Genomic DNA, 26921 nt, shown 5'->3' with positions numbered 1-26921 from the left:
CTGGGCACCCACGGCTTGTAGAGAGCTGCCTGTTTGGGGGCTGGGGTCAGGGGAAGCTCGGGCGGGCCTCCCCCGCCCCAGCCCCGCGCCTGGGGGGAAAATATTTTTTCCCCTTTATTTCCCCCCAAAAAAACTAGGTGCGCCTTATGGGATGGTGCGTCCTATAGGGCGAAAAATACAGTACTTCTCCCCCTCGCTCTCAACCACTGAAATTTCTTACCTTCCCCCACCCCCTTTGTTATTCCCACCTTTATAGTGATACCTTATGAAATGCTTGCTTCTGACTCCACAGTTTCACCTTGATTGGACGCAAAGACTCTCCCAGAAGAGGTGTCACCATTTAAACTGCTAGTGTGAAATATGAACCCCATTGAAGAAATTGAAAGTATAGGGCAGGGGTCAGCAAACTTACTGCGCCTTGGGCCGGTGTCTCCAGCACCGATCGCGCGGTGGGCTGGAGGGTGGGGGAGCACATGTCCATACGTGTGTGCACACACTATTTCTGGCGCACTTTTGGGTTGGAGGAGCACCGGAAATAGCTTTTGCGCATGTGCATGGGCCTCCTCTGATGCAGATGTGCACTGCAAATAACGTTTGCGCATGCGCACAAGCTATTTCTGGTGCTCCTCCGACCCAGAAGTGGGCAGCCGTGCAGCGCAGCGCCAGTAAGAGCCGGTGGCGGGGGTCTCTGCGGGCTGGATAAACGAGTCCCTCGGGCCTTATCCAGCCCACAGGCCTTAGTCTGGGGACCCCTGGTATAGGGGAATGGCTGTAATCATTGGTACAGCACAGGCCCTGCATGCAAAATGTCCTAGGTTGAATCCCTCATGTCTCCAGTAGAGTTGGGAAGGATCCCTACCTGAAATGCCTCAGAGCCACTGCCAGATAGTGTTGAACATGCTAGACAAGATGAATCAATGATCTGACTTGGCATTAGGTAGCTCCGTAGGTTCCTCTGCTTGATTTTCTCCCATCCTCTGACTCTAATCTGTCACAAGCAACACAAACACTTGGGCATCTCATTATCACATCATTCTGCTGTGAGAAGGTTTGTCACTTACCTGGTGCCTCACCAGCTGATGCCATTGCTCCAGCTCTGGGAAAAATAAAAAATAAAATCCCAGAGCTTTGTTCCTTCACATTTCTCCTCTGTTCTACAGAGAACCATGCTGCAAGATATAGGAACAGAACTCTGGCTTGTATATGATGCTTATAGGATGGCTTCGCATTTCTCATACTTGCTAAATGATTATCACACAAGGGCGGGGGCACTTCCTCTTCTTGGCAACCCATCATAAGAGACCCTTTATTTGTGTTATTCTCTTTTTAAATCTTTTTCTTAATAAAGTTTTTCTGACAGAAAAAGAAGTAAAAACTAGAAAAAAAACTTACAACCACAATCATTCAAAATAATTCAAATTACAATCATTTAACTTTCATATCACATTCTCAATAATTTTCCAAATACCACCCTCTATTTCCCTCCCTCCCACCCGACTTCCTCTCACCCATGTGAGACCTTATTGGCATTTGTATTATTGTTTCTTGTTGTGTTAGCAGTTATTTATACTTAATAGTCATATCCTTTATAATATCATCTTGTATCCTTGCGAGTCTTTCCTTTTATGTTTATCTTAAACTTAATTTCCATATCCACATTTTTTCATATATATCTCCACACACTCCCACTCTCTCTTAATTTTTTGCTTGGAGCAGCCCCTAATTGATGCCATTAATTTTGCCATCTCCATAAACTCACAGATCTTAATTCTCCATTCTGGTAATTCTGGTATTTTTTTCTGTTTTCCATTTGTTTGCCACTAATAATCTATCTTTGGGGATATTGTTGGTTATTAAGCCTAACAGGTATGCTTTTTGAGAATTGTGCTTTTAAATATTCTTTTGAACTCTTCATGTATCTTGGTCCAAAATTGTTTAATCACCTTACACCCCCACCACATATGGTGCATTGTTCCCACCTCTGCTTTACATCTCCAACAAAGGTTTGAATATTTTTTATAGATCTTTGCCAATTTTACTGGGGTGAGGTACCAACATTTTCATTATATTTTCTCTTATCAAATAACAAGCTGTGAAATTTATGTCAACACTCCATAATTTTTCCCACCTATCTAAATGTATTGTCTTGCCCAGATCTTGTGACCACTTTATCGTTGTTTCTTTATTACTTCATTTTTCAATTCCCACTCAAGGAGTAGATTGTACATTTTCAATATATATATATATTTGACTGCTTTGGTTGTGTTATTCTTAGGATCCGATGTGGCAGATTTTGATGGGAAGAGTTTCCTACTCTACAGATTTAACCCCAAATCCACCACAGCACTGAAAGACATAATTTCTCTGCAGTTCAAAACGATACAAAGAGATGGGATTCTGTTACACAGAGAAGGACAGAATGGAGATCACATCACCTTGGCATTAGTTAACGGAAAGCTTTCCTTGCTCATCAACATAGGTATCAAGTGCAAATTCATATTGCACACCTACTTAGTAATCTGCTTATTTTAAACTAACTAACTAACTATATATATAAGTTCACTGTCTTCATTGTTTCTTCCAACAGACCTAACAGTTTGTTTTTCTCCTCTTGAAGGTGATGCAAAAATATATTCTGCTGATGCCCAGGTTAATATCACTCTGGGTAGCCTATTGGATGATCAGCATTGGCATTCAGTCCTCATTGAACATTTCAATAATCAAGTGAACTTTACAGTTGATAAACACACTCACCATTTTCATGCAAAGGGAGAATTCAATTATTTGGACCTTGATTATGAGGTGTGAAAACTATCTTTCATTTATTAGACTTATTATTTTGTTATGTAAATGCAATTATGAAGCAGAAGGAGATGGTGAGCTGCTTAGGGAAGTGTTTCAGCATTCAGACTCTTGTCGAAGCTTGAAATTAAAGACTTTCACTAATGCTTTGCTTACATATGTGCCAACCCTTGACTTTTCTGCTTTGATGTCAATGCCCAAATGTTCCTTTTGTAATTGTACTGTTTACACTCTACTAGGGGACATCCTGCCACTTAGGTGGTACAGCTTTGCCATGCAGGACAGGGGATGTGAAGGGGTAGAGGAAGGGGGTGCAGTAGGGGCGGCTCACCCCGGGTGTCACCACTGAGGGGGGTGACAAAATGCCGGGTGGCACTCACCACGGGGTCTGCAGCATGCCCGAGCCACACGTCTCTCCTGGGAGTGACGCGGTGGCTTGAGCGCCCGCAGACTCGGCGCTGCACCAAGCGGTCCGCCTGCCACCTCCCCCTCAGCTGTAGGGCAGCTGAGTGGGAGGAGGCAGGCGGACTTCTCAGAGGCCCAACGGAGTGTCCTGCCTTGGCCGGCCCTGCCCCTGCAGGCGGCTGGTCCCATCTCTGGGCGCAGGGCATGTGTGCCGCCCCAGGCTCTGCCGCTGGGGATGTGAACAGAGAGCAGAGACAATAGGGTTACCAGACGTCCCCGGTTCCTGGGGACAGTCCCCGGATTTGTAGATCTGTCCCTGGACAAATTCCGTCCCTGGAATGTCCCCAGATTTGCAAAACTGTCCCCAGGAAACGTGGCAGCGGCAGCCTCAGCAGCCCGGAGCCAGCCTGTTAGTGCAGTTGGCTCTGGCTGGCTTCAGGAGCTGCTCACTGCTTGCTGCCATGGCGCCCACCATTTTTCCTGCGCCACGGCAGCGAGCAGCTCCTGAAGCCAGCCAGAGCCAACTGCACTACCAGGCTGGCCCCTCCTGGGCAATGGCTGCCCACCTGTGACTCCCGAGCCTCCCCTCATCTGTCAAAACAAAGCGGAAAGGAGATCGTGGAAGGCTTGGGAGTCACGGGCGTGCAGCGCACCATTGCCCACTTTTTTTAAAAAAACTATGCATTTATGTTTCACAGGGTGCGAAAGAAGGGCTTTGCACCTTTAAACAATATGCATGTGTGTTTGGGCCCAGGGTCTTTTGCCTCACCATCCCCACTACTGACTCCCTGTTGCTACTCAGCTTCCAAAAAATAAATAAAAGTGTCCCCAGATTCATTGAAAAATATCTGGTGACCATAAAATACAACAGTTCATAAAAGGCAGGTTTAGGTGGGTATAATAGATTGCATCTTGCACATCAGTGTGGTGTACACTTCAGATAAATCAGAAGCTTTGGTAGTTTCATTTGCGAGTCATCCCTTTCCCCACCTGCTGGTAAACCACAGAGATTCAGTGGTGCCTCGCAAGACAAAAAGAATCCGTTCCGCGAGTCTCTTTGTCTTGCGGTTTTTTCGTCTATGCGAAGCAAGCCCTTTGACAGCTTAGCGGATTAGCGCTATTAGCGGCTTAGCGGATCAGCTGATAAGCGGCTTAGTGGCTTAGAAAAAGGGGGGGGGAGGAAAAAACACACACGCAGGAACTCGCAAGACATTTTCGTCTTGCGAAGCACCTCCAAAACGGAAAACCCTTTCATCTAGCGGGTTTTCCGTCTTGCGAGGCATTCGTCTTGCGGGGCACCACTGTACTGTGCTGCTCAATGAATCTGCAGTTTAAAGAAGCACTGTAGCTCGCCAAAGTGGTGATTCTACAGCAGGTTTGGGGAACCTGTGGCCCTTTCGTCATCCCTGACAATTGCCCATATTGGCTGGGAATGGCGGCAATTGGAATCCAGGATCTGGGAGTCCACAGGTTCCCCATCTCCGGCCGAAAGCAAGGTGAGGTTGGGTCCTTGTGAAAGAGAGTCAGTTTCCCCTTGCACTGGGGCATTGCTGCTCTTATCCTGGATCCTATCAAACAAATTTATGGGAGTATGGGAGCTTTGGTGCTAAAGTGGCATTTGCCCACTCCCCCCCCCCAACCTATTAGCACTGGACAGCTTCCTTGCCACACCCAAAACTATTCCCTTATAGTTAAACTATATGAGAGAGTCCATTACTTCGAGAGCTCAGTGTGCGAAACCTATCGCACGCAGCATAGTGAACAGGCTTTCAATGTGTAGCTAACATAAGAAATAACAGTAAATATATTTGTTTAAATGTGTGCTTATGCTGTATTATTAATTTGAACATTTCAGATAGATTTCAGGTAAGTAGTTGCCATGGTCACATGAAAGACTGATACTGTAAGTTAAATAAGTATAATTATATATGATAATAATATAAATATATTTTTATCATTTTAAAAAGTATTAAGTAATGTGGAAAAATAAAGGAAGATTGAGAAGACATTTATATAAACGGAATTACGTATGAATAGTGCATCCTTACTTAAGAGTAACACCACTGAACATAGTGGGACTTAACATCTAAGTAAAGATTTGTCAGATTGCACTGTACTGTTATATAAATGTTAACTTCCAAAGAAAGGCACTTTTTTATTGAAATGATTGAATAAAACTAGCATTGTCAGAAAATAAAAGCACATTTATTTAAAAGGTATTTCTTTGGCCTCTTACTTTTTGTGTTATTTCTGAGCTGTGTTTCTTAACCTATATTTTAAGTTAATGCATTTGACAATTGAAAAGAAATAATAATGAAAAAAAGAGATTGATTCTCAATTGACCAATATGGAGCTACTGCTGTGCCATTGTTAACATTTTTTATCATAAACGTTGCAAGCAGATTGTCAGAAAATTGCTTAATACGATTATTGATTTTTCTTCTCTTTCTAAGCTCAGCTTTGGAGGGATTCCAGTACCTGGAAAATCAGGGCTGTTACCATGGAAAAACTTTCATGGGTGTTTTGAAAATCTTTATTACAATGGTGTGAACATTATTGATTTGGCCAAGAGACATAAACCTCAAATCAACATTATGGTAAGAAAAGTTGGGTTGGGGAGCACCTTGACTTGTATAACAATGTTCCAATCGCAGTCTAAGGCTGCAAACCACAAATCAGTTAGCTCGCTTTATGTAAGGGTGCAAGCCCTAAGATGATTTAATTTGAGAAAGTTCATAGCAGGAAAGTTTCCTATTGCATCCTTCACTGTTCAGCCACTGGCACTCGCCCAATTTTTTCTCTGGATCATGTTGCGATGTGAACAGATGTTAGGAGAGGATACATTTCTTAGATATTATCCTTCCTTCCGCATGTTTGAGAGTTCAGCAGACTGCTATCCCTTTGCAGCTTAAAAGGGAAGCTTAGATTAGCTAGTTTTAGCATTTTAGTTTAAGTAATCCAGGATGCTTCAGGGCACAAACAAAATAGTATTGTAAAAGGTAAAAAAAAAAGCATTTACTCACTCAGAATACTTGTTGAAGAGTAACAGATACAGCAGCTTTGTTCAGGCAGGCTTAAAATGGTAATTCAGTTTCAAAGACTTGCTTAGGTCTAGCTTAAAATGTAGTTTGAGCTTGGAGGTCAGAGTCTGTAGATGTTGTCACATTGCTGATAGAGTGGAAAGAGATGGAAAGATATGAATATGGTGTGCCCAGGCAGATAGGAGAATATATAGCTATGCGCTCCCCCTGTCAGGGCACAGTGGGCGTGTCTCTCACAGAGTTCTCTCTAGGAAGTTTACAAGAAAACTCTGTGAACTTCAGCTCCTATCATTTGCCTTTCTAGCAAAACGTGAATTGTTGGTTTGACTGCAATTCAAGTATCCTGCAGATCAGGAGGCCCTTCTGAACAACGTAGGATGGGATAGGGCTTCTTGGGTTGCTGGGAGAAGGAGGAGGAGAGAAATGTCATTTCTGCGGACTTCTTTAAGTTAAATGATTTTAGGAAGAAAATATGACTTCAGCTGATTGCATTCCCTCAGAAGCCCTCTGCACTTCATCTGCCATTGTGGACCCAACACCCCAAGAGGCTTTGGCGTAGGGCCACATTGAACTTTCTTAACATATATTGGGTTCCAAGCCAAGACAACTGTGCTCCATTACCTCCATTTGCATGAAAGTGGCTTACATTTAAGTACCCTCTTTTAATTGGGTTATGGATTAAGCTGTAAATCACGACGGAGAAGCTGGTATTATTGACTCTCTGTATGCAGGAACTGCAATGAAATGAGGGCATGGAATAAATGGTGGAAACTGACCCAGTTCTTCCATCATTCCAAAGTCACATAAATACGGGATGGAGACAAGATTAATGTAATCCCTAATGGTGTGAATAATGTGTCTTGTTTTGTGTTGACCTTGTTGTTGTTGGCATCCATCAGTCTTGAGAGACAATGGAATGTTTCTCTGGGGGTGAAGTCAAACCACTGTGATCTCCCTGGGGCGCAAGCCTGGTCAGTGTGTATGGAGGTCCTGGGTTGCCCAGATGACAAGATCTGTTTCTTGGCCTTGCTGATGTGGTCCAAAGGATAGCAGAGGAATGTGTTTGGCATAGAAAAGAGGACAAGGAGTTGCAGCTTAATTACAGCTGGAAATGACGATTAAGGAGTTAGCTGGAACTTTTGGATTGGATTGTGTCTGGATGATGTTGGCTGTGGTTACAATGAATAGCTAAAAGCCCAGTCTTAATAAGCTTTATTGTTTTCAGTACTTTCTCTGATAATAGTTGCTCATTTATTTAGAATCCCTTTCTGTAGCTGTGGATCTATGTGCCCTGCCCCCCGCCCCCATGAGAACTATTATATGTTGTTGTTCTCTACAAATTACAAGAGAGGCAAAATATACCTTCTTCTGTGCCAGTCTATCCACATCAGCAAGACTCTAGGGCTCCTTCAATTGTTGTGTCTATGTGGAAACTACAGTGGTACCTCAGGTTTCAGACGCTTCAGGTTACAAATGCTTCAGGCCTCCGCTAACCCAGAAATAGTACCTCGGGTTAAGAACTTTGCTTCAGGATAAGAAGAGAAATTACGCAGCGGCGGCGCGGCGGCAGTGGGAGGCCCCATTAGCTAAAGTGGTGCTTCAGGTTAAGAACAGTTTCAGGTTAAGAACGGAGCTCCAGAACGAATTAAGTTCTTAACCTGAGGTACCACTGTACTGAAAATTGCCTCCTCTTGCTGGTGTTTCATGCATCATCTTTAACATTTTGAAAGATGCTAACTCACTTTTTCCCACCAGAAAATATATCCCAGAACACAAAATCAAATAGGATAACATCTTCATGTCTGCCCCCCAAAGGTCTGCACTTCAAGGGCCCTCTTATCTCAGGCCCCATGTGGATTATATATTTAAAGCACTACAATGCTGCTTTAACTGTCATGGCTTCCACCAAAGAATCTTGGGAATTAGTTTGTTAAGGGGGCTGAGAGTTGTTAGGAAAACCCCTAGTCCACTCAGAGAACTATAATCCCCAGAATTCCCTGGGAGCAGGAACTGATGGTTAAACTGCTATGAATATTGTAGCTCTGTGAGGGGAATAGGGGTCTCCTAACAACACTCAGAACCCCTAACTAGCTACAGTTTCCAGGGTTCTTTGGCTGATGCCATGGCAGTTTAAAGCAATACCGTAGGGCTTTCATTGTATAGTGCAGATATGGCCTTAGTCTGTGAGCTGGAATGCAAGTCATTTAGCTGCAATTCTTTCTGCTTCTGGATGCAGCAACAGCATCCTAGTTAATCCCAGGACTCCTCACTATCACCAACGGGCAAAACGTAGGGCAGGCCTGTATTTTATCTGGTGCTTGCCACATATGGAATTTCCACACGAAACCACCAGCTGATGCAAAGAACCTGTGAGAGTCTTCTAATAATATGCTCAGACACTATCTATTTCACCTGAAAGCATTTACACAACAGCCTCCACCTTCTTCAAATCAGCCCTATATTTGTCCCGGGTTTGCCTGCAAAACCATTGACTGAGACATTGTAATGGTAGTCATTGTCAGGTTTGGAGTTGTTGCTTTGCATTATTCCATCTGTATCCTGTAATGAAACAACCAGCTAGATTCAGATTTTATCACTTCATACCTAATTATTGATAGACATACGCATTGAAAACTTGTTTGTTTATAAATTTACCCAATATTTTGTTTCTTTCATTTATTTCTAGGGCAACATATCTTTCGCCTGTTCGGAGCCCCCAATTATTCCAGTCACTTTTTTAAACCCCAATAGTTATCTCGCATTGCCTGGCACATCAGGGCATGATGAAATTTCGATCAGTTTTCAGTTTCGGACCTGGAACAACGAAGGGCTCTTACTGTCAAGTAAACTATATCAGACTTCAGGTGGCCTTCTCATGTATCTGAGTGATGGGAAGGTTAAACTGAGCCTCTATAAACCAGGAAAGACACAGAGTGACATCAGTGCAGGTAACAGAAAGCAGGTGAAAAATAATTGTGATGTGATTACACTGAAGTGTCACATTCCAGAGGTCCAATATAGCTGACTTCATTGTTTGTGGGGTTGTTGTTTTGTGTGTGTGTGTTTTTACACACCTTCCTTTTTCTCTTTCCCCCCTCACACAGAGGGCTCTATAAATGCTACGCTGACCCAAGATTTATCTTGCATATGTGCTTTTAAAAAAGAATCCAATCCGTTTCTGTGCTCTGAGCTGTCTGCTCCAATCTTTAATTTGTGTTTTGTTCTGCTCTATGTAAAACAAAGTTATGGGTTCCCCATCCATTCTAATGGGAAATCTAAACATGGCTATAGCTCTCCTCCTTTTGGCAGAAGTTGATGAAATCCGCAGGTGGAGGAGCCCTTTCAGAGTGGATGGGCAGAACAACCCAAACCCCAAATCAACCATGATGGGGAGGATAAAGTGAGTTGAAAGTGTCCCTTTGCCCAGCCTTGCACCAGCAGTGGGGAGCCCCATTGCCAAGGAGTGACACAACATACCCACTCAAACAGAACTCTAAAAAATGGGGCATTTGGGGTGTTGGGAGTCAGCAGACCTGCACCAGTACAGGGTTTTCTGGATCCTTTGCTGATCCTGCTGCCATCATATCCCTGGGAGCTGAAGGATCAGTTTGGGATCTGGAACAATGTGCTCCCACTTTCTGCCCTGGCTATCACGAGGAACAAGGTTGTGAAGTGGCAGCAGTTACACCACCAAACCTCACCAAAGTAGTCCATAGATTTGAAGTGACTCCTTCTCACACACTTATTGTCAAAGCTTCTGATTATCCAACTACTTTGAATTCTTACCAAGATATTTGGACAAAGGACAGTGTGGTGTACTGTCTACACTCTTGTAGTGCTTACTGCAGTATATAAAATGCACAAGACGGGATGTAGACCTTTCTGCTGGTCCGCTGCTGAAGGCAGAATGCTGAACTACCCAATTTGCATCCAGCCAGCTAGACCACACATTCAATGAATCCTTGTAGGGCTTATCCCCTTCCCCATAATGGTGCTTTCTTTTAAACCTAGCTTTTTACATGGGTATTTGGGACAAGCTGGTGGTACTGTTGGATTACGATTTGGCTACTGATTTATTTTACTGATGACGAGTAGTGTTTTTATGCGGATACATTTTGTTACACCTATTGCTGTGGTTTGTGAAATTGAAGGCCAATCTGAGATGGGATAGAACGTGATATAAATGTATAAACACCTGAATGGAGCGCCACACATACTCTGCACACACAGAGAGTTCTGACAGTGTGTTTGGTAACAATAAGTAGCAATGGTTTCTTATTGTGTGGACAGAGCCCTCCACTCATTTAACTGCAAATGTAGAGGCTTCAATATTTTGATGAATAAGTGTAGGGGAAGTATGGAGCCCATTGCCCTAGCCCTATGTGCATTCACTGATCTCATGTTTGGAACACCGGCATGGAACATGTAGTCTAGCACTCTGCTTCCAGTAGCATTCTGTTTCCAATCAGATGTGCCTGGAAAGATCTGGAAGCCTGAGCAAGCCTGAGCAAGACTCTGGTCCCAGCAAGGTCAATCTTACATTTGACAAACGATGTTCAGTCTTAGAAATATCAATGAGGCATTTTTTCCTAAAACCAGAAGTCCCTAATGCCTACACCCTGTCTGTCATTAAGTTCTTGCCTGGATCTAAGTTTCTCTTCTTATTTAAAGCATCTGTGCCCTATAGAAAGCATGATGAAATCCCCTTTTCAAAAGAAAACAGGATCTGCATCTCAACAATTACTTACAGCTCTCCATAATGAACGGTAACAGCAGTGTAAAATTTGAAATAATTGACTGGTTGCCAGCAGCAATCCAGTATCATGTTGATGATTTACATCGAGCGTTCATCCCAGAATGGAGGCTTTGACATTGATTTTAGTAGCAGCAGGATCAGCTTCAATGTATGCTAACCAATTCAAATAAATAATGCAGAGAGTGTGCCAATTTATGACTAACAGGCTTCCCTGAGCTCACCATCTGAAAATGTTAATTCCACGTTAAGAGTGTCACTGATGTGCAGTTTACTGTGATGTATCAAACTTCCTCCAGAGCAGTTTAAATCACAGTGCAATTACATGCATGTTAATGACACAATCTGAGTTCAGCGTCTCTTTAACAGGTTTCTGGAATGCGCTGTCATTTCCAACTGGCTTTCTGATACGCTATTCTGACAAACTGCCGAACTACAAACACAAATCAAAATCTCTAAAATATTCTTCAACAACTTGAAAATCCAAACAACAAAAAATCAAAGTGCTACATTAAAGTAGACTTTATGTTAATTTTAATGTGACTAAGGCAAAAGCCCTGCGCGGTTGCAAATGTAAGTTTATGTTTGCTTAGGCAACTGCAGCATGTTAAATCTTTCAATAAGACTCCTGCTTTCCTTAGCAAAAAGTTATCTAATGAAACCATACAGTGAACTCCCCCCCCCCCCCCTTTGTACATTTGAAGTGTTTATTGTAGCTACATTCATTGGAGCAAATCAAGTCTGCAAGTAGAGATTGAGTAATTAAATTATGGATGGTTGGACAGTTTTGTTCCCCCTACAGGCAAAGACTTATGACCTGGCTTTCACACATACAGTATGTGATAATTAAATCAGAGCATATTACTTTGAGCACAGCTCTGAGACTTCATTACCAGAGATTTATAAAGATTTCTTTGTCCACATAAAAACAGAGGAAAATGGCACATATTAATTCATGAATGATTAACTTACAATAAACCAAGACCTTCTGTTGCAGAAGGGTTGTTTTTATCTAATGATCCCTATGCAACCTCTTTTTTGAGTTGGCCATCAAATGTTTGGAAAGATGGAGGTTTTAAAGCAAGAAACTAAGACAAATATAACTTCAGCTAAATGATGGCTCTGAAGTTTTAAGAAGGCCAAAAGTCTGTGCTGTTAGAATTTTCATTAAGCTCTAGAGTTTTACCAGACTTTGCCAACTGCAATGGTGGAAGCAACGTGGTCTTCCAACAGAAATATGGTAATTTTGTGTGAGTTTGCACCATCTACCAATTAATCGTGACATCCTGGCAAAGAGGTTGGAATTACATACAGTGCTTCATCATGAATGCTTTGTAGCTGAAACCAAGCATAGCTAAACCAAGCAAAGGCAATCCAGGTGAATTTATTCATATGTTGTCTAGTACTCCCATTGGCAATGGCAAGCTTATGGAATACATTTTGCAGTATTCTATGAGTGAATGCATTGAATGTGATGCATTAATTTGCTCCAGTGTCTGGTGAACAGTTTCACACTTTGCTTCCATCCTATTAGAATTTGCTGTCTTGGTTCACTGCTAGTCAAAACATTTGACAGATACATGCATGCTTGAATATATTTCAGTGGGACTTCTGAAGAAGCACACTATAAAATGAGACTCAAAATTACAAATATCTGCTTCTGATTATTGAGATTATTGCATTAATATTCCCCCATGAGATGTTACACCAATCCACATTGCTGTTCGCAAACTTTTCTCAAATGCTTTCTTCTTTTAGGTGCTGAATTACATAATGGACAGTGGCATTCTGTATCTTTGTCAGCTAAAAGAAACCGCGTAAGCTTAGTAGTAGATAATGAGTCAACATCTTCCTCTCATGCATCAATACCTATACAGATTTTTTCAGGAGACACTTACTACTTTGGAGGTAAGATGGATTTTGTTGTTGCTGTTGTTTCTGGCCAAAGGTTGCTGACTTGGGTATGAATTTTGCAAATGAATTAATGGTGTTTTGTTACAGAATATTGGCAAGCAACATGCATGTTAGTCCTTAAAATAACACAAGTTCAACTTCATTTCCCGTGCAAGCCATTAGTATTTTCTGAAATTCTGGGTTTACACAGGATAATTGAAAACAGCTATCAATTGTTGTTGACTTTAGTGGATATCGTGATTGCATCTTCAGGCTATTAGACAGATAGAGATGGAATCTTAAAGCATTTTAAGCAGATTTCTGCTATATTTTACATAATACAAATTAACTGCTTTACTGCCCAATAGTTGTAGTTGTCATATTAAGGTTGCTCCCATTGTCTTTGCTTGTATATTGCCTGGATTGAACTTGATAGTAGCATTATTGGGAAACCATATGAGCAACCAGGCAAAAAATATCCATAGTACTTTTTCCTAAGATATTACAATATTGTCAAATGCTGTGCTAAGCAGAATGTGCATGTACAATGAATGAAAATGTCACTGACATTTCTAGGAGTGGTTTGAGACATTCTAAACCAGAATGGAGTGAGGCAAGCCTATGAGGTTCATCTCTGTTACCCCTGTTCTTTTTAGAAAGCAAAAACTGAGCCCATCCATCTTTTTTGATGGAAAATGTGTGTGCGGTCTCCGTTCTTGGGAAATACATGTATTGTCTTCACACCTGCTGCACATACATCTCCTATGAGAGGAGACGTGCATGTGCAACTTTGGGCATTATAAACAAGAAATGAGAATGAAGCACAGCTCACTGTATTTCCTCTGGGTGTAACTTTTGGCTTGCCTTTTTTAAGAATCAGAACACTCAAAATGGTACTAAGGCTTCATCCTCCCCTCCAATGTTATACCCCGTAATTGTGAAATGTCCATAATAGAATTGTAATTTGTTGGTTGTATACTGAGCATGAGTTTATAAATTTAGCATAAAGTATTTTAGGGTGGGATGCGGGTGGCGCTGTGGGTTAAACCACAGAGCCTAGTACTTGCCAATCAGAAGGTTGGCGGTTTGAATCCCCGCGACAGGGTGAGCTCCCGTTGCTCAGTCCCTGCTCCTGCCAACCTAGCAGTTCGAAAGCATGTCAAAGTGCAAGTAGATAAATAGGTACCGCTCCGGCGGGAAGGTAAACAGCGTTTCCGTGTGCTGCTCTGGTTCGTCAGAAGCTGCTTAGTCATGCTGGCCACATGACCCGGAAGCTGTACGCTGGCTCCCTCGGCCAATAAAGCGAGATGAGCAACGCAACCCCAGAGTCAGCCACAACTGGACCTAATGGTCAGGGGTCCCTTTACCTTTACCTATTTTAGGGTAGGGATGTAAGCTATGCTGAGGCCTTGGTTGTGCCCGATGTCTCCGATGGGTTTAACTCATGCTTGCATGCATTAGGTCTTTGGTTTAATCCATGATTTCTTCAGCTGCAGAGGTATTTGGGCTGCTTGATGAGGTGGCTTGAGAGTACAGTCATACCTCGGGTTAAATATGCTTCGAGTTGAGCGCGTTCGAGTTGCACTCCTCTGCAACCTGGAAGTAACGGAGCGCATTACTTCTGGGTTTTGCCGCTTGCTCATGCGCAGATGCTCAAAATAACATCATGTGCATGCGCAGAAGTGGCGAAAAGCGGCGCACGCATGCGCAGACACACCGTCGCTAGTTACGTTTACCTCTAGATTTGAACGGGGCTCCAGAATGGATCCCGTTCATACCACTGTACAGGGCTAGGTTGATCAATGCTGGATATATTAGGGATGGCACCAGAAGATAAGCAATGTGTGAGGTGGTCTCAATGGTGGTAGCACATGGCTGTAGTGGGACAGTAATGTTTACCTGACCTCCCAGCAGCTGAGTCACTGCTGCTTACTGGGAAAGGTGCTCTTGCATTTCTCCAAGCCAGCCTCCTCACTTGCTTCCTCCTCCATGCCATCCACTCCTGCTTGATGGGCAACAGTCCCCAGCAAAATACATTGTTTTCATGATTTGTTATCATTTTGTTCACCCACCCCACAATCTAAATGTCAGCACTTTAACTCCAGCTATCCTTATGATGTTTGTTGGGATTCATGCCCTCAGAAGGTGCCATCTTGCATCTGAATTTCATCAAATTTTACCCTAACCCTTGTATATATATTTGGAGGGGGAACATTTTTAAGATGCCCAGGGCAAAATTCTCTGAATCTATTTGCATGTAATTTGACAGGCCTTATTCACACTGGTAGGGCTAGCATACCTGCACATTTCATTCACTTCTGTCAAAAAGACAAAAACAAGGTTATAGCCATTTATTTATTTTAATTTCCTAATCAAAAAGGTTGAAAATTGACTGGATCTCAAAAAATGTAATGGCTTTCCTTGCAGAAGACTTATACAATCATTCTTCTGATATTAGACAGGATTCATGCCCTCTGAAGGCAAGGTCCTGCATGCACCTTTGCTTAATTTCAAAAATGTGTTTTTTAAAAAGTGTTAGACATTACTTTCTTCTTCTTCTTCTTCTTCTTCTTCTTCTTCTTCTTCTTCTTCTTCTTTAAAAAAGTTTCCTGCACAGAAACCCTTGTAACTATTCTTTGGTAGGCTTTAGCCCCTCTTGCAGGGACTACCATGTCTGAAAATTCCATTCATTTCTGCCAAAAGGTCAAAAAATTATAGCCATTTTTTAATTCCTCAATAGTGGATTGAGGGGTAAGGAGTGGACACAGATGGATGAATCAATTCAGGCAACCCATGAATCACCTCAGACCAAGGAGATCTGTTGTATAAAGTGCCAAATGTGAATCTAAATTGAACCATGTGGTCCTTTTTTAGTCCTACTGGGTATCTTACCTGAGGAGAGCAGTATGAATCCCTTATAAGAAAATTTATGCCAGGGACATTGGAAACTGAATTACTTACCCGTAACCCCAACCTCACTGAGAGAAAGCTTTGAGATCAAGACAGCAATTTGGACAGTGTAGTCCAAGCACTAATCTCTATTCAAACTGTTGTGGAAAAGTTAGGGAAGAATGCATGAAATCAGAAGTTCATCACTTCTGATTTGTAGCCCAGTCATGCACCCTGCAACTTTCTAAAATAATGGCTGATAGTGCCCCCCCCTTCCCTTCCCTTTCCCTTTAATCCAGGCACTATGGGATAAAATGTTTTTCTTGTATCATCTCAGTTGTTCCATTTTTCCAGAAGTTGTTCTGTTGAGTTGTATTGTAAAATGCCAAGTTTGTGGTAGCTAGTTTTGTTTGCTTTAAATCTGGAAGACAGAATACTTAAAAGGTGTGGAGATTTGTGTGTCTCCCTCCCTGCATAGATGTAATTAGTATTCAAATTCTCTATCGTTTTGAGGTCAGCCAGCATAGTCATGCATCTCGAGGTGGGAGACAAGAAGGTGCCTTCACATCAGACCTTGTATTTTAAAAAGTAAGCAGCAAGGGAAGATTAATGATAAAAGAGAGAGAAAACACAGCAAATTCATCAAATTCTATCATACATATTAAATGGTTTCTTTCACTTTGATATATATGAACTTAGCACACTGGTCTGAAATCTGACCATCTGTTCTGTTAATAATGGTGGTGAATGATTGTGAATGATTTATTATTTACCAAAAGAATCCTAGGACAAATTTTGTTATTGTATTGTTTTAGAGACAGATGTATATGAAGGAACCTTAGAGCAGTATCTTTTTATATCACTATCTTTACTCTGGAAAACAACTAAAAGTTAAAAAGCTAAAATTCTAAAATTCTAAGCATTATCAAACTCTGCTTCCCTCCTAAATGGACCATTTTGAAATGACAGTGAAGCTGAACAGAAATACGTAGTAAGCAATGTTCCCTTACTGCAAGCCAATGGCCTTCCTGTGTAATGAGGATTTAGTTTCCAAAGGTTTGAAAAGAGCAAAGAACCATCCTAGTTCCAGATCAGAGGATATATAATTGAGTACAGTTGTACTTCAGGGTACAGATGCTTCAGGTTACAGACGCTTCAGGTTACAGACTCTGCTATACAGAAATAGTACCTCAGGTTAAGAACTTTGCTTCAGGATGAGAACAGAAATTGCGCAGCGGAGGCAGAGGGAGGCCCCATTAGCTAAAGTGGTGCCTCAGGTTAAGAAGTTTCAGGTTAAGAACCGACCTCCAGAACGAATTCAATTGGTCAGGTATGGCTTGCAACCATGTCATTGTTGTTCCATCCTCTCTGAGGCCAGTAAGACATAGCTGCCTCCATATGCTTCAAGTCAGTGTGAATGCTATCAAGCATACAGGAGTTTGGGGTCAGTGAGAAAGACACTGGGCTTGTATTCCAAATTGGCCACATGTAGTTTTCACTATCCGTAAGAAATTCACCTTGTATCAGTGAAGATGGAAGGAAGATGGAGATTCCGGTATTGCAGGGGGTTGGACCCGGGATGCAGGTGGCGCTGTGGTCTAAACCACTGAGCCTATTGGGCTTGCCGATCAGAAGGTCGGCAGTTTGAATCCCTGTGACGGGGTGAGCTCCCGTTGCTCTGTCCCACCTCCTGCCTACCTAGCAGTTTGAAAGCACACCAGTGCAAGTAGATAAATAGGTACCGCTGTGGTGGGAAGGTAAACGGTGTTTCCGTGCACTCTGGTTTCCATCACGGTGTCCTGTTGTGCCAGAAGCAGTTTGTCATGCTGGCCACATGACCCAGAAAGCTGTCTGTGGACAAACGCCGGCTCCCTCGGCCTGAAAGTGAGATGAGTGCCACAACCCCATAATCTCCTTTGACTGCACTTAACCATCCAGGGGTCTTTTACCTTTTTACCTTTACCTGCAGGGGGTTACCTTTTCTCTAAGTGAACAAGCCCCCAGTACTGTAACGTTTTCTCATAGGGGGGTTCCCTTGATCATTTTGGGTGCCATTTTGTGCAACGTATCCCACTCCACAATATCCTTTTGAGCTGAGACAACCAGAACCAGTATTCCGGCTGTGGCAGTACCAAAGAATTGTGTCTTGCATTGGTAGTTTTCATTTCAGTTCCTTTCCTAAACACCTTAAAGATGGAATGCAGCTTTTTCACAGCTGCTGCATAGTGAGTCGACATCTTCATCGAGTGTCCACTATGACCCCAAAGTCTCATTCTTCTTTGTCCCCCCTTCATTTTAATTGTAATTAGTTGTGCACAATTTGCATTTAGATATATATATTTCCTGGTGTTATACAACTTAGGTATTCTGCTTTTATTTCACCTCGCCTACAAAAGTAGGCTTCAGCTTAAAAAGGGTTTCATTGAAAGTTATAAGGCTGGTTTCATCATTAATGCAGGCTTAAGTTATTGCCTGCTAATATTATGAGACAACAAGTCATTTGACTAATATCACCCAAGAGGCAACACTGTTTGATTAAAATCAAAGTAATGTCTTAGTACATCAGTCTTGAGGCAGCAATGTCCTGTAAGAAGAAAAAAAAAAAACAAGAAAAGAAGTAAGAGGCATCATTTGTCATCCCGAATAACCTATTAACATTTATAGTTCAAACTGGTGACTTCACCAAGGGCTTTCACTGTGGAACACAGTGTTACATAGAAAATGAAGAGTTACCAGTTTTCATATGCTGCTCACTATGATCTAATTGTTAATTTGCTTCCTTTTTCCTCACATCTTTTGGGCATTAAGTTTCATTTCTGTAATATATTTTGCTAATACTTTGATGTGCTCAGATATTACATCTGCGGAGTATCTAAAAACAATAGATGAATACGGGATGTTGATGACTGTGATGGCAATTATATTAACAATGAACAGCTACTGTAGATTTTATTGCAGAGTCACTGTTGTGGCCCTGTTGTTACGTGTGAGACAACTGAGTCGCATCATAATTATAATGAGAAGGAGGGGGCAAGGTTTTATGGTTCCTCATGTGAACATGGCTTAACTGTCGTTCGACGTGAATGGCATTAGTCACCAGACATTGCCACTTGCAACATGGAATGGTCGCTTTACAGCGGACCCTGCGGATATGAACTTAATTCGTTCCGGGGGTCCTTACATACCCCAAAAAGTCCGCAACATGAGGTGCTGCTTCTGCACATGTGTGCGGTGTGATAGAGCACTTCTGCGCATGTGCACGCTGCAAAACCTGGAAGCATACACTTCCGGGTTTGGTGCATTCACAACCTGAAAGTTATGTTACCCGAAGGTAACATAACCCGAGGGTCCACTGTAGTTGCATAGATTCCCTGAGGTCATTCCAGTAACAAACAAATTTGGGACTTAGGTCTGCCACTCTGCCACTGACAGCCACTCGTCTCCAACGGAGTGGTGAAGCTGGAGCTAACCACAAGATAAGATACCGCACCATATCAATATTCTCTATGTAATGAAAATGTTAAGGGTATGGCCCTTCACAGCTGTCATTCCCTAGCATTTTGGAGCCAATGTAATAAAGCAAAAGGGTTTTTGTTGTTGTTGTTGTTAACTGAATTTTGTAAGAAGTATGCTGTGGTGCTATTCTGATGCATTCCTGGTAGTGTTGGCAGGCAATCAAAACCTTTTAAAGCTGAAGACTACTTTTGTAGGCTGGGGTAGAAATAAAAGCAGAATGCATCAAAGTTAAAGGTAAAGGTACCCCTGCCCGTACGGGCCAGTCTTGCCAGACTCTAGGGTTGTGCGCTCATCTCACTCTATAGGCCGGGAGCCAGCGCTGTCCGGAGACACTTCCGGGTCACGTGGCCAGCGTGACAAGCTGCATCTGGCGAGCCAGCGCAGCACACGGAACACCATTTACCTTCCCGCTGGTAAGCGGTCCCTATTTATCTACTTGCACCCGGAGGTGCTTTCGAACTGCTAGGTTGGCAGGCGCTGGGACCGAACGACGGGAGCGCACCCCGCCGCGGGGATTCGAACCGCCGACCATGCGATCGGCAAGTTCTAGGTGCTGAGGTTTTACCCACAGCGCCACCCGCGTCCCGCATCAAAGTTACACAACACACAAAACCCTAAATTGATTGACCATGAATGGAAAACAAAGAATGAGACCTGGGGGTTATAGTGGATAGCTTGGTAAAGCTGTCAGGCAAAATTCCACATGCATCCAGGGGCCATAAAACATTTGCCACTATATGGTCCGAGCATCACCCTGCCACAAGAAGCATGTCCATTGATGCCCCATTACTCATGTTACTAGGGGTGCTGGTCTTATAGTTTCTGGCTGAGACCTTTTTGTCCCTACTCTAGTTACAACAGTAATATTTTCTGGCCACTGCGCCCTGTGATATCCAAAAAGTAAATTATGCCTGATGACTTCTAAGGTTCAGTTCCCCAATGGGAGACCTGACATCTAGGCTGCACATTTGTTATGAATGAATGTTAAGTTTCAGACTTGTAACTCTGCTGCCCAAAGGCAGACCATTAAAACATGTTGTGTAAATCTTTGGCTCTGCCTCTCTAGTGAAGAAGTGGAACTGTGACTGTGATGCGATTTCCTGATATGTCACAAGAGTGACACTCAAGGAGTTTTAGGGTCATGTGACTGCAGAGAGATGTGGAGCTGTTGCCAGCTCCTTTTGTATGAGCTTTTATTTTGAGAGCCATCATTCTATAGCTTTCTAAACTGTGACCAATATTTTCAGCTTATGCTTGTGGGTCGTAACTAAACATGAATGCCTGCGGTTAGATGTTGTACAAAAGTTATCAGAGAATTATTTTCCATTTCTACCACTATGCCTCTGAATACAGTGGTACCTCAGGTTATATATGCTTCAGGTTACATACACTTCAGGTTACAGACTATACTAACCCAGAAATAGTACCTCGGGTTAAGAACTTTGCTTCAGGATGAGAACAGAAATCATGCTCCGGCGGCACGGCAGCAGCAGGAGGCCCCATTAGCTAAAGTTGTGCTTCAGGTTAAGAACAGTTTCAGGTTAAGAATGGACCTCTGGAATGAATTAAGTACTTAACCCGAGGTACCACTGTACTGCCTGGAGATCACAAGTGAGTGGGACCAAGCCAACCCAGAAGTCTAAGTTTTGTGTCTCTTTTGTAGGAAATAGATACTTTTTGTGTGCTTTAGAGTAGCCTTTCCCCCCCTAGTTAACTCTTTCTTATGTGTTATGTTTCCAGGATGTCCTTCTAATGCCAACAGCTCAGAATGTAAAAATCCAATTGGTGGTTTCCTTGGGTGTATGAAACTAATTTCCATTGATAACAAAGCAGTGGATTTAATTTCAGTTCAACAGAACTCAATGGGGAACTTCAGTGACCTTCAGATAGATTTGTGTGGCATTATAGACAGGTAAGAACGGTTTCATTTTTCGGTGGGCTGTATTAATTTTGAACACTGCTAATGCTAGAATGTTTGGGTCTTTTCAAATTGCTCTCCTTTCTGGACTTTATATCTCATATGAGTTGGCCACATAAAAATGTTAGTCTGTCAGCTGCTTCTCCCTGAAAGGAGTGATTTGTAGCAGCAGTCCTTCAGGAGGCGAGGGCATGTTGATTCCTTCTCCTGACCGCTGCTTTTGCCCTAAAATAAATCCATTCTTCTCCAAGTCTCCTGCCCCATCCAAACAGCTTCTTGATTCTTATTTACTTTTGTTTTTCCTTCGGGTGGCTTTTCTGCTTTCTCGGTCTATGGGTGCATTTAGTAAGCCAGCCCAAAATTATTTTAAAGGCAAAAATTGTTCGGTAAACGTCTTCTGAAGTCTGTGTATCCTCAGACACAGAGGCTAGCAGATGCATTTGCTCTGATTACATCAAGCCCCCTATGGAAAACCTATACATGGCCTAGGGATACTTATTAGATGCCTCTAGATCCAAGATCTTGTGGCTGCCAGATGAAAACATTGAAATGAGTATTAGAATTTCCTTCCAAGCTCGTATCGCCCTACATATTTATTAGCTGCTATTAAGATGTATGTGGTAGATTAAACTGTTGTGTTTAAATTATGCCTTGTCAAGGTAGTCTTTAGCAGAGCAGTTTCTGATTATTTATAGTACATGGTTTTTCCTTTTAAGCTCCGTGATGCATTTAAAGGTGACAAATACAAGATCTGCTTTTCCATCTGTTTCTAAGGCTGAATCAAAATGTTTATCATGTAGTCAGAAATAACTACATATTATGTTCTCTTCTGTCAAAGCTCCCTCTTTAGTTATTTCTTAGTCCATGGAGCTGAGTCAACCTTGGTTGCCCTGAGGGATGACCTCTGCAGAGAGCAGCAAAGGGGAGTGTGACTTTGCTTTTGCTTCTGCTTCTTGATCGGCATAATTGGCAAAAGAGCAGGTGCCACATAATATCCATACTGCATTTGTAGGAACTCGATTGTTTAGTGTGGCTACACCTACAGTTTTATAATAACAAAAGTAATAATCTATTATTTATACCCCGCCCATCTGGCTGGGTTTCCCTAGCCACTCTGGGTGGCTCCCAACTGAATATTAAAAACACAATACAGCATTAAACATTAAAAACTTCCCTAAACAGGGCTGCCTTCAGATGTCTTCTAAAATTCAGATAGTTGCTTATTGCCTTGACATCAGGTGGGAGGGTGTTCCACAGGGCAGGCGCCACCACCGAGAAGGCCCTCTGCCTGGTTCCCTGTAACTTCACTTCTCGCAGTGATGGAACTGCCAGAAGGCCCTCGGAGATGGACCTCAGTGTCTGGGCTGAAATGATGGGGGTGGAGATGCTCCTTCAGGCATACAGGGCCAAGGCCGTTTAGGGCTTTGAAGGTCAGCACCAACTCTTTGAATTGTGCTCAGAAATGTACTGGGAGCCAATGCAGATCTCTCAGGACCGGTGTTATATGGTCTTGGCAGCCACACCCAGTCACCAGTCTAGCTGCCGCATTCTGGATTAATTGCAGTTTCCGAGTCACCTTCAAAGGTAGCCCCACATAGAGCGCATTGCAGTAGTCCAAGCGGGAGATAACTAGAGCATGCACCACTCTGGCAAGACAGTCCGCAGGCAGGTAGGGCCTCAGCCTGCGTACCAGATGGAGCTGGTAGACAGCTGCCCTGGACACAGAATTAACTCCCTGCCTATTGAGATTAAGCAGGCAACTTCCCTGTACAGTTGTACTTCAGAAGTCAAACGGAATCCGTTCCGGAAGTCCGCCCGACTTCCAAAATGTTTGGAAACCAAGGCGTGGCTTCGAATTGGCTGCAGGAAGCTCCTGCAGCCAATTGGAAACCATGGAAGCCATGTTGGATGTTCAGGTTCCAAAGAACGTTTGCAAACCTGAACACTCACTTCTGGGTTTGTGGCGTTCGAGAGCCAAAATGTTCGACTCACAAGGCGTTTGGCTTCCGAGGTACAATTGTACTCTTACTGGCTTCAGCTAAAAAAACTGCCTTAGTTAGGCAAGCCTATCTCAGATGTTTAGGATCTGTTTTAGTATATTAATTTTTGTATGATTTAAAGTTGTGTTGTATTATTTTCTTGATTTTAGCTTCCTATAGTTCTGTGAAAAGTTTTGAGGCTTTTTACAATCAAGCAATGTATAATTTTTTGTGGAATAAATAAATAATTTAATTACCCAAACTGGGCATTCACCAAAGGCCCGAGGATCCAGGTGCGCCCCTCATCGGTATCCTTTTGTTGCCTTTTGTCTTTGAAGATGTCTTCCCAATTACTGTGAACATGGTGGTGAATGTTCGCAGTCCTGGAATAGTTTCTACTGCAGCTGTGCAAACACAGGTTACATGGGAGCTACATGCCATTACTGTAAGTCTTAGGTATTTTATTATATTTTTTTAAAAAAAAAATATTTTAGAGGAGAAAGGTTTAACTGCAAAGTGTTTTTGTTTGGTCGGTTGGTTGTTCCTTTTTGAAATGCATATATCCGCCTATTTTAGAGAAATTGTGACAACTACCCATTCCAGCATTATTATTTTTAAGGCGGGTTGTTGTTAGAAAAATCTATATGAAAACTGATATTTAAATGTGCATTTATATACATTTCTCATCACAAATATGTACTTAAATATATATTTCATCTGCATGAATGTTTTCCTAAACATACCTACAATTACACCATTTAAAATGCATTTTGGTACGTTTTTAGAACCAAGAACAGGGTCACAAAATCAGGAGAAGTGCAAGATCTGAAGGATCATTGTTCTTCCATTCACTTATGAGTCCATGAGGTGTGGCTCAGGTTAGCTCACATTGGAATTCAGAGAAATCAATTTGTGCCAGCATCCCCAACTACTATTTGTGTTAAACTTTCTATAGAGAAGAACAGTGCTGTCTTACCTTCTGAAGCTTTCAATCTGGTTTCTGTCATACAGCCTGATTGTTTAAAAACCTAGGAGGAAAAAAACTCGAACGATTACAGATTGTATTTCTGGATAAAAGCTTCACCCAGTGTTCAGAACTTGTACTGTATTGTTCTCGTGCATAAAGAAATGTAGAAAAAGTGTGAGGTTTTTTTGTTCCTCGTAATTATTTTATCCCCCCTTACTCACTTCCCCTTTTGTAAACAAGTTACCTTTTGCATTTGTAAACAAGTTTCTCTTTTCCTTGAAAGAAAGTTTGAATTTGGTCGTATTTGATATGCATTAACATTAAATATAGGCTAAACATCGACAATTTTAACTGCATAAAATTTCATTTAAAAATTAACAGCTTTGTATTGCATAATTGTAAGATGGTGATGGGTTATTTTGGAAGTTTAGATGTGGAGCACTTTAGATGTGGAGTTATTGTTTGGGTAGATTACAGTGAGTGGCCTTTAACCTCAGCCGTTGGAAGGCTGAACGCAGAAGTCCATTTTTGTAACTTTATGTCAAAAGCTGTGGAATTCCCTCCCTACAGATATGAGTTTGGCACCCTTTTTGAATAGCTTTCATCATTTTTAGGATCCTCCCCATTATTCTGATTGTAAATTGTTTACTGGTTTTAAGATAGTGGTTTAAAATATGCCCTGAGACTTTTAGTCAGACCCACTGAAAACAATGAACATGGCTGTTAGGTCCATTAATTTCAACAGGTTCTACTCTGAGTAAGCCTTAGTTGTGATATGGCTCCTTATGATGAAGTGAAACTAATAAATCTAGATGATGCCGATAATCCCTTTTGAACTTGACTGCCACAACGTATGACGAACTGTCAAGCCAGAACTGCTACTGCTTATTGAACCTGAAATTAAAGGTTTGGGAGCTACTTGGTCCAGCTGCTCCAAGCAGGAAAGGGGGCAACATCCTTCTAATTGACCAGGATCATAAGCAGCGAATGTCAATCAATATGTACTTGATTTTAAGCCTGAAACATATTTCCCGTAGCTTCCATATTGTTGCTTGATGAAATGTTTCGCTGCACTGGGAACACAGATCACTGGACCCGGAGCTCAGGTCCTGGCAGAAAGAAGCCATTCATTTGACTAAAACAATGCTAAAACAGCCCCCACCATCTGTTATAGCTGCCTGTTGAAACCCCTACACAGCATAGCTGTTCATCACAGTGGCCTTTTCTGACACAAGAAGAGACTGATGAAGATGCTATTAAGTCTCTGGTGCTTTATTATTATGATCAATGGAGTGGCCATGCCTCTGGCACATATTGGCACTGGCAGATGCAGTAAGTCTGTGCCTCTCAAACTGCTTTTGGAATGTATCTCACTTTCCTGAAGCCCCACCCACCCCCTGTCAACCATCTTTACGGCAGGGGAATATGTGAAGATTCTTGTGTGTCATGGTATGGCACAGAAGAATATGGGGATGGAAGCGCATAGGTTTTAGAGACCATGCATAACTCCACCATCAACCATGCACTGTGGATTCTTAGTCAGCTTAACTCCATCCCTTCCGTACTCCAGGAATGCCCTGCTTTACTGGCAACCCCCATCCACCTGCAGTTTTGGCAAATGCAGCAGGAACCTTCATGGTTGGCTAGGTCTTGCACTGGTGGAAGCCAAGAGAACGAGGCAAAGGGCTGCTCTGCCACCTTTTGGTGTTCAGACCCAGAGACCTCCCCCTTTAATAAAGACACATTTGACTCCAATTTTAGTTTGGGTTTTTGGCAGAATTTAGGCCACAACTTTATTGATTACAGAAAAGTGAGTGGTTGTATAGGCTTTGGTTCAACTAGCTCCCTGAAACCTTGCAGGTAGCACTGACCCAGAGCTCTATCATAGGTCAGCCAAGGGTGAACAGCTGAGGCAAGTGAAAAGCCTGGGGGCAGACTCTGTTCACTCTCCAGATGCTCCCCTGCACTCGGGCATGGGCACAAAACCCTCTCGGGGGTTGACCAAACCAAGTTGAGTCCCTGGATTCCTTTAACGGAATACCCTTCACATAGGGATGGCGAGACTGTTCTCCCATCCCTGTCACATGAAACAGTGCCTATCCGCAACCTTACAAGTTGTGACGATTTGCTACGTGGCAGGTGAAACCCAAATGGCCACAACCAATCAGCCAAATGGGGGAAATTCCTGCCGTGCCCCTGTCCCAATGACAGATGATATACGATGGCATAGCAAGGTTAATAGCAAAATGTCCTAAAATTAGGGAGAGGTGTGCCAGTGTTCCGATGCACGAGCCAAAAGAGGAAGCTCTGGGACACGTTCATGGGTTTATATAGGTCCCTTGATCCATTTAGACTTCGCCCCATTGACCAGATTACACCCAGCAACAAGGGACCTACCAATCTGGTGTTGTGGCTATCCAATAGACCCACCGACAGCCAGGAGGTCAGTCTCCAGGTCTCACCGCAACACATGCCCTCTTTTAGGGAGGACACGGTTTCTAGCAAAGCAGATCAGGGTTTTGAGTTCTGCTGTGGCTTGGTTATTACTCAGTTCCTTTTGATTTTGAGATAAAGCAAGTTTCTTTATATGATTCACATTTGGTTTGACACTGCATGATTGGCCACCCACCTCTGGATATTTCCGCTGCGAACGTTGTTGTTCAGGAGGTGAAGAGAAACACGCACTGAGTTATTTTCTATTTAAAGGAGTGTAAATGCTGTTTACTTACGCCAAGAGAGGTGCAGCTTTGTATGTGTG

At 42.6% G+C, this 26921-nt stretch overlaps 1 protein-coding gene across 7 annotated transcripts in view; it reads left to right on the top strand.

Moving 5' to 3' along the window:
* Positions 1–26921, top strand: part of CNTNAP4 (contactin associated protein family member 4) — a gene marked incomplete at its 5' end in the record, with an annotated part of 290283 nt that overhangs the window by 186162 nt on the left and 77200 nt on the right. For all 7 annotated transcript variants that reach the window (XR_013843755.1, XM_079996016.1, XM_079996015.1 and 4 more), the window contains 7 exons: positions 2276–2479; positions 2618–2802; positions 5661–5804; positions 8935–9196; positions 12760–12909; positions 21040–21211; positions 23535–23641. Coding sequence is in view for 6 of the 7 variants with exons in the window: in XM_079996016.1 (XP_079852142.1) it covers positions 2276–2479; positions 2618–2802; positions 5661–5804; positions 8935–9196; positions 12760–12909; positions 21040–21211; positions 23535–23641 (1224 nt within the window). The remainder of the gene's footprint in view (positions 1–2275; positions 2480–2617; positions 2803–5660; positions 5805–8934; positions 9197–12759; positions 12910–21039; positions 21212–23534; positions 23642–26921) is intronic.

Source organism: Podarcis cretensis (genome assembly GCF_951804945.1).
Source record: "Podarcis cretensis genome assembly, chromosome: 11".
Taxonomy (NCBI): Eukaryota; Metazoa; Chordata; class Lepidosauria; order Squamata; family Lacertidae; genus Podarcis; species Podarcis cretensis.
The sequence above is the reverse complement of the archived record's forward strand: the minus strand, read 5'-3'. Positions and strand labels throughout refer to the sequence as shown.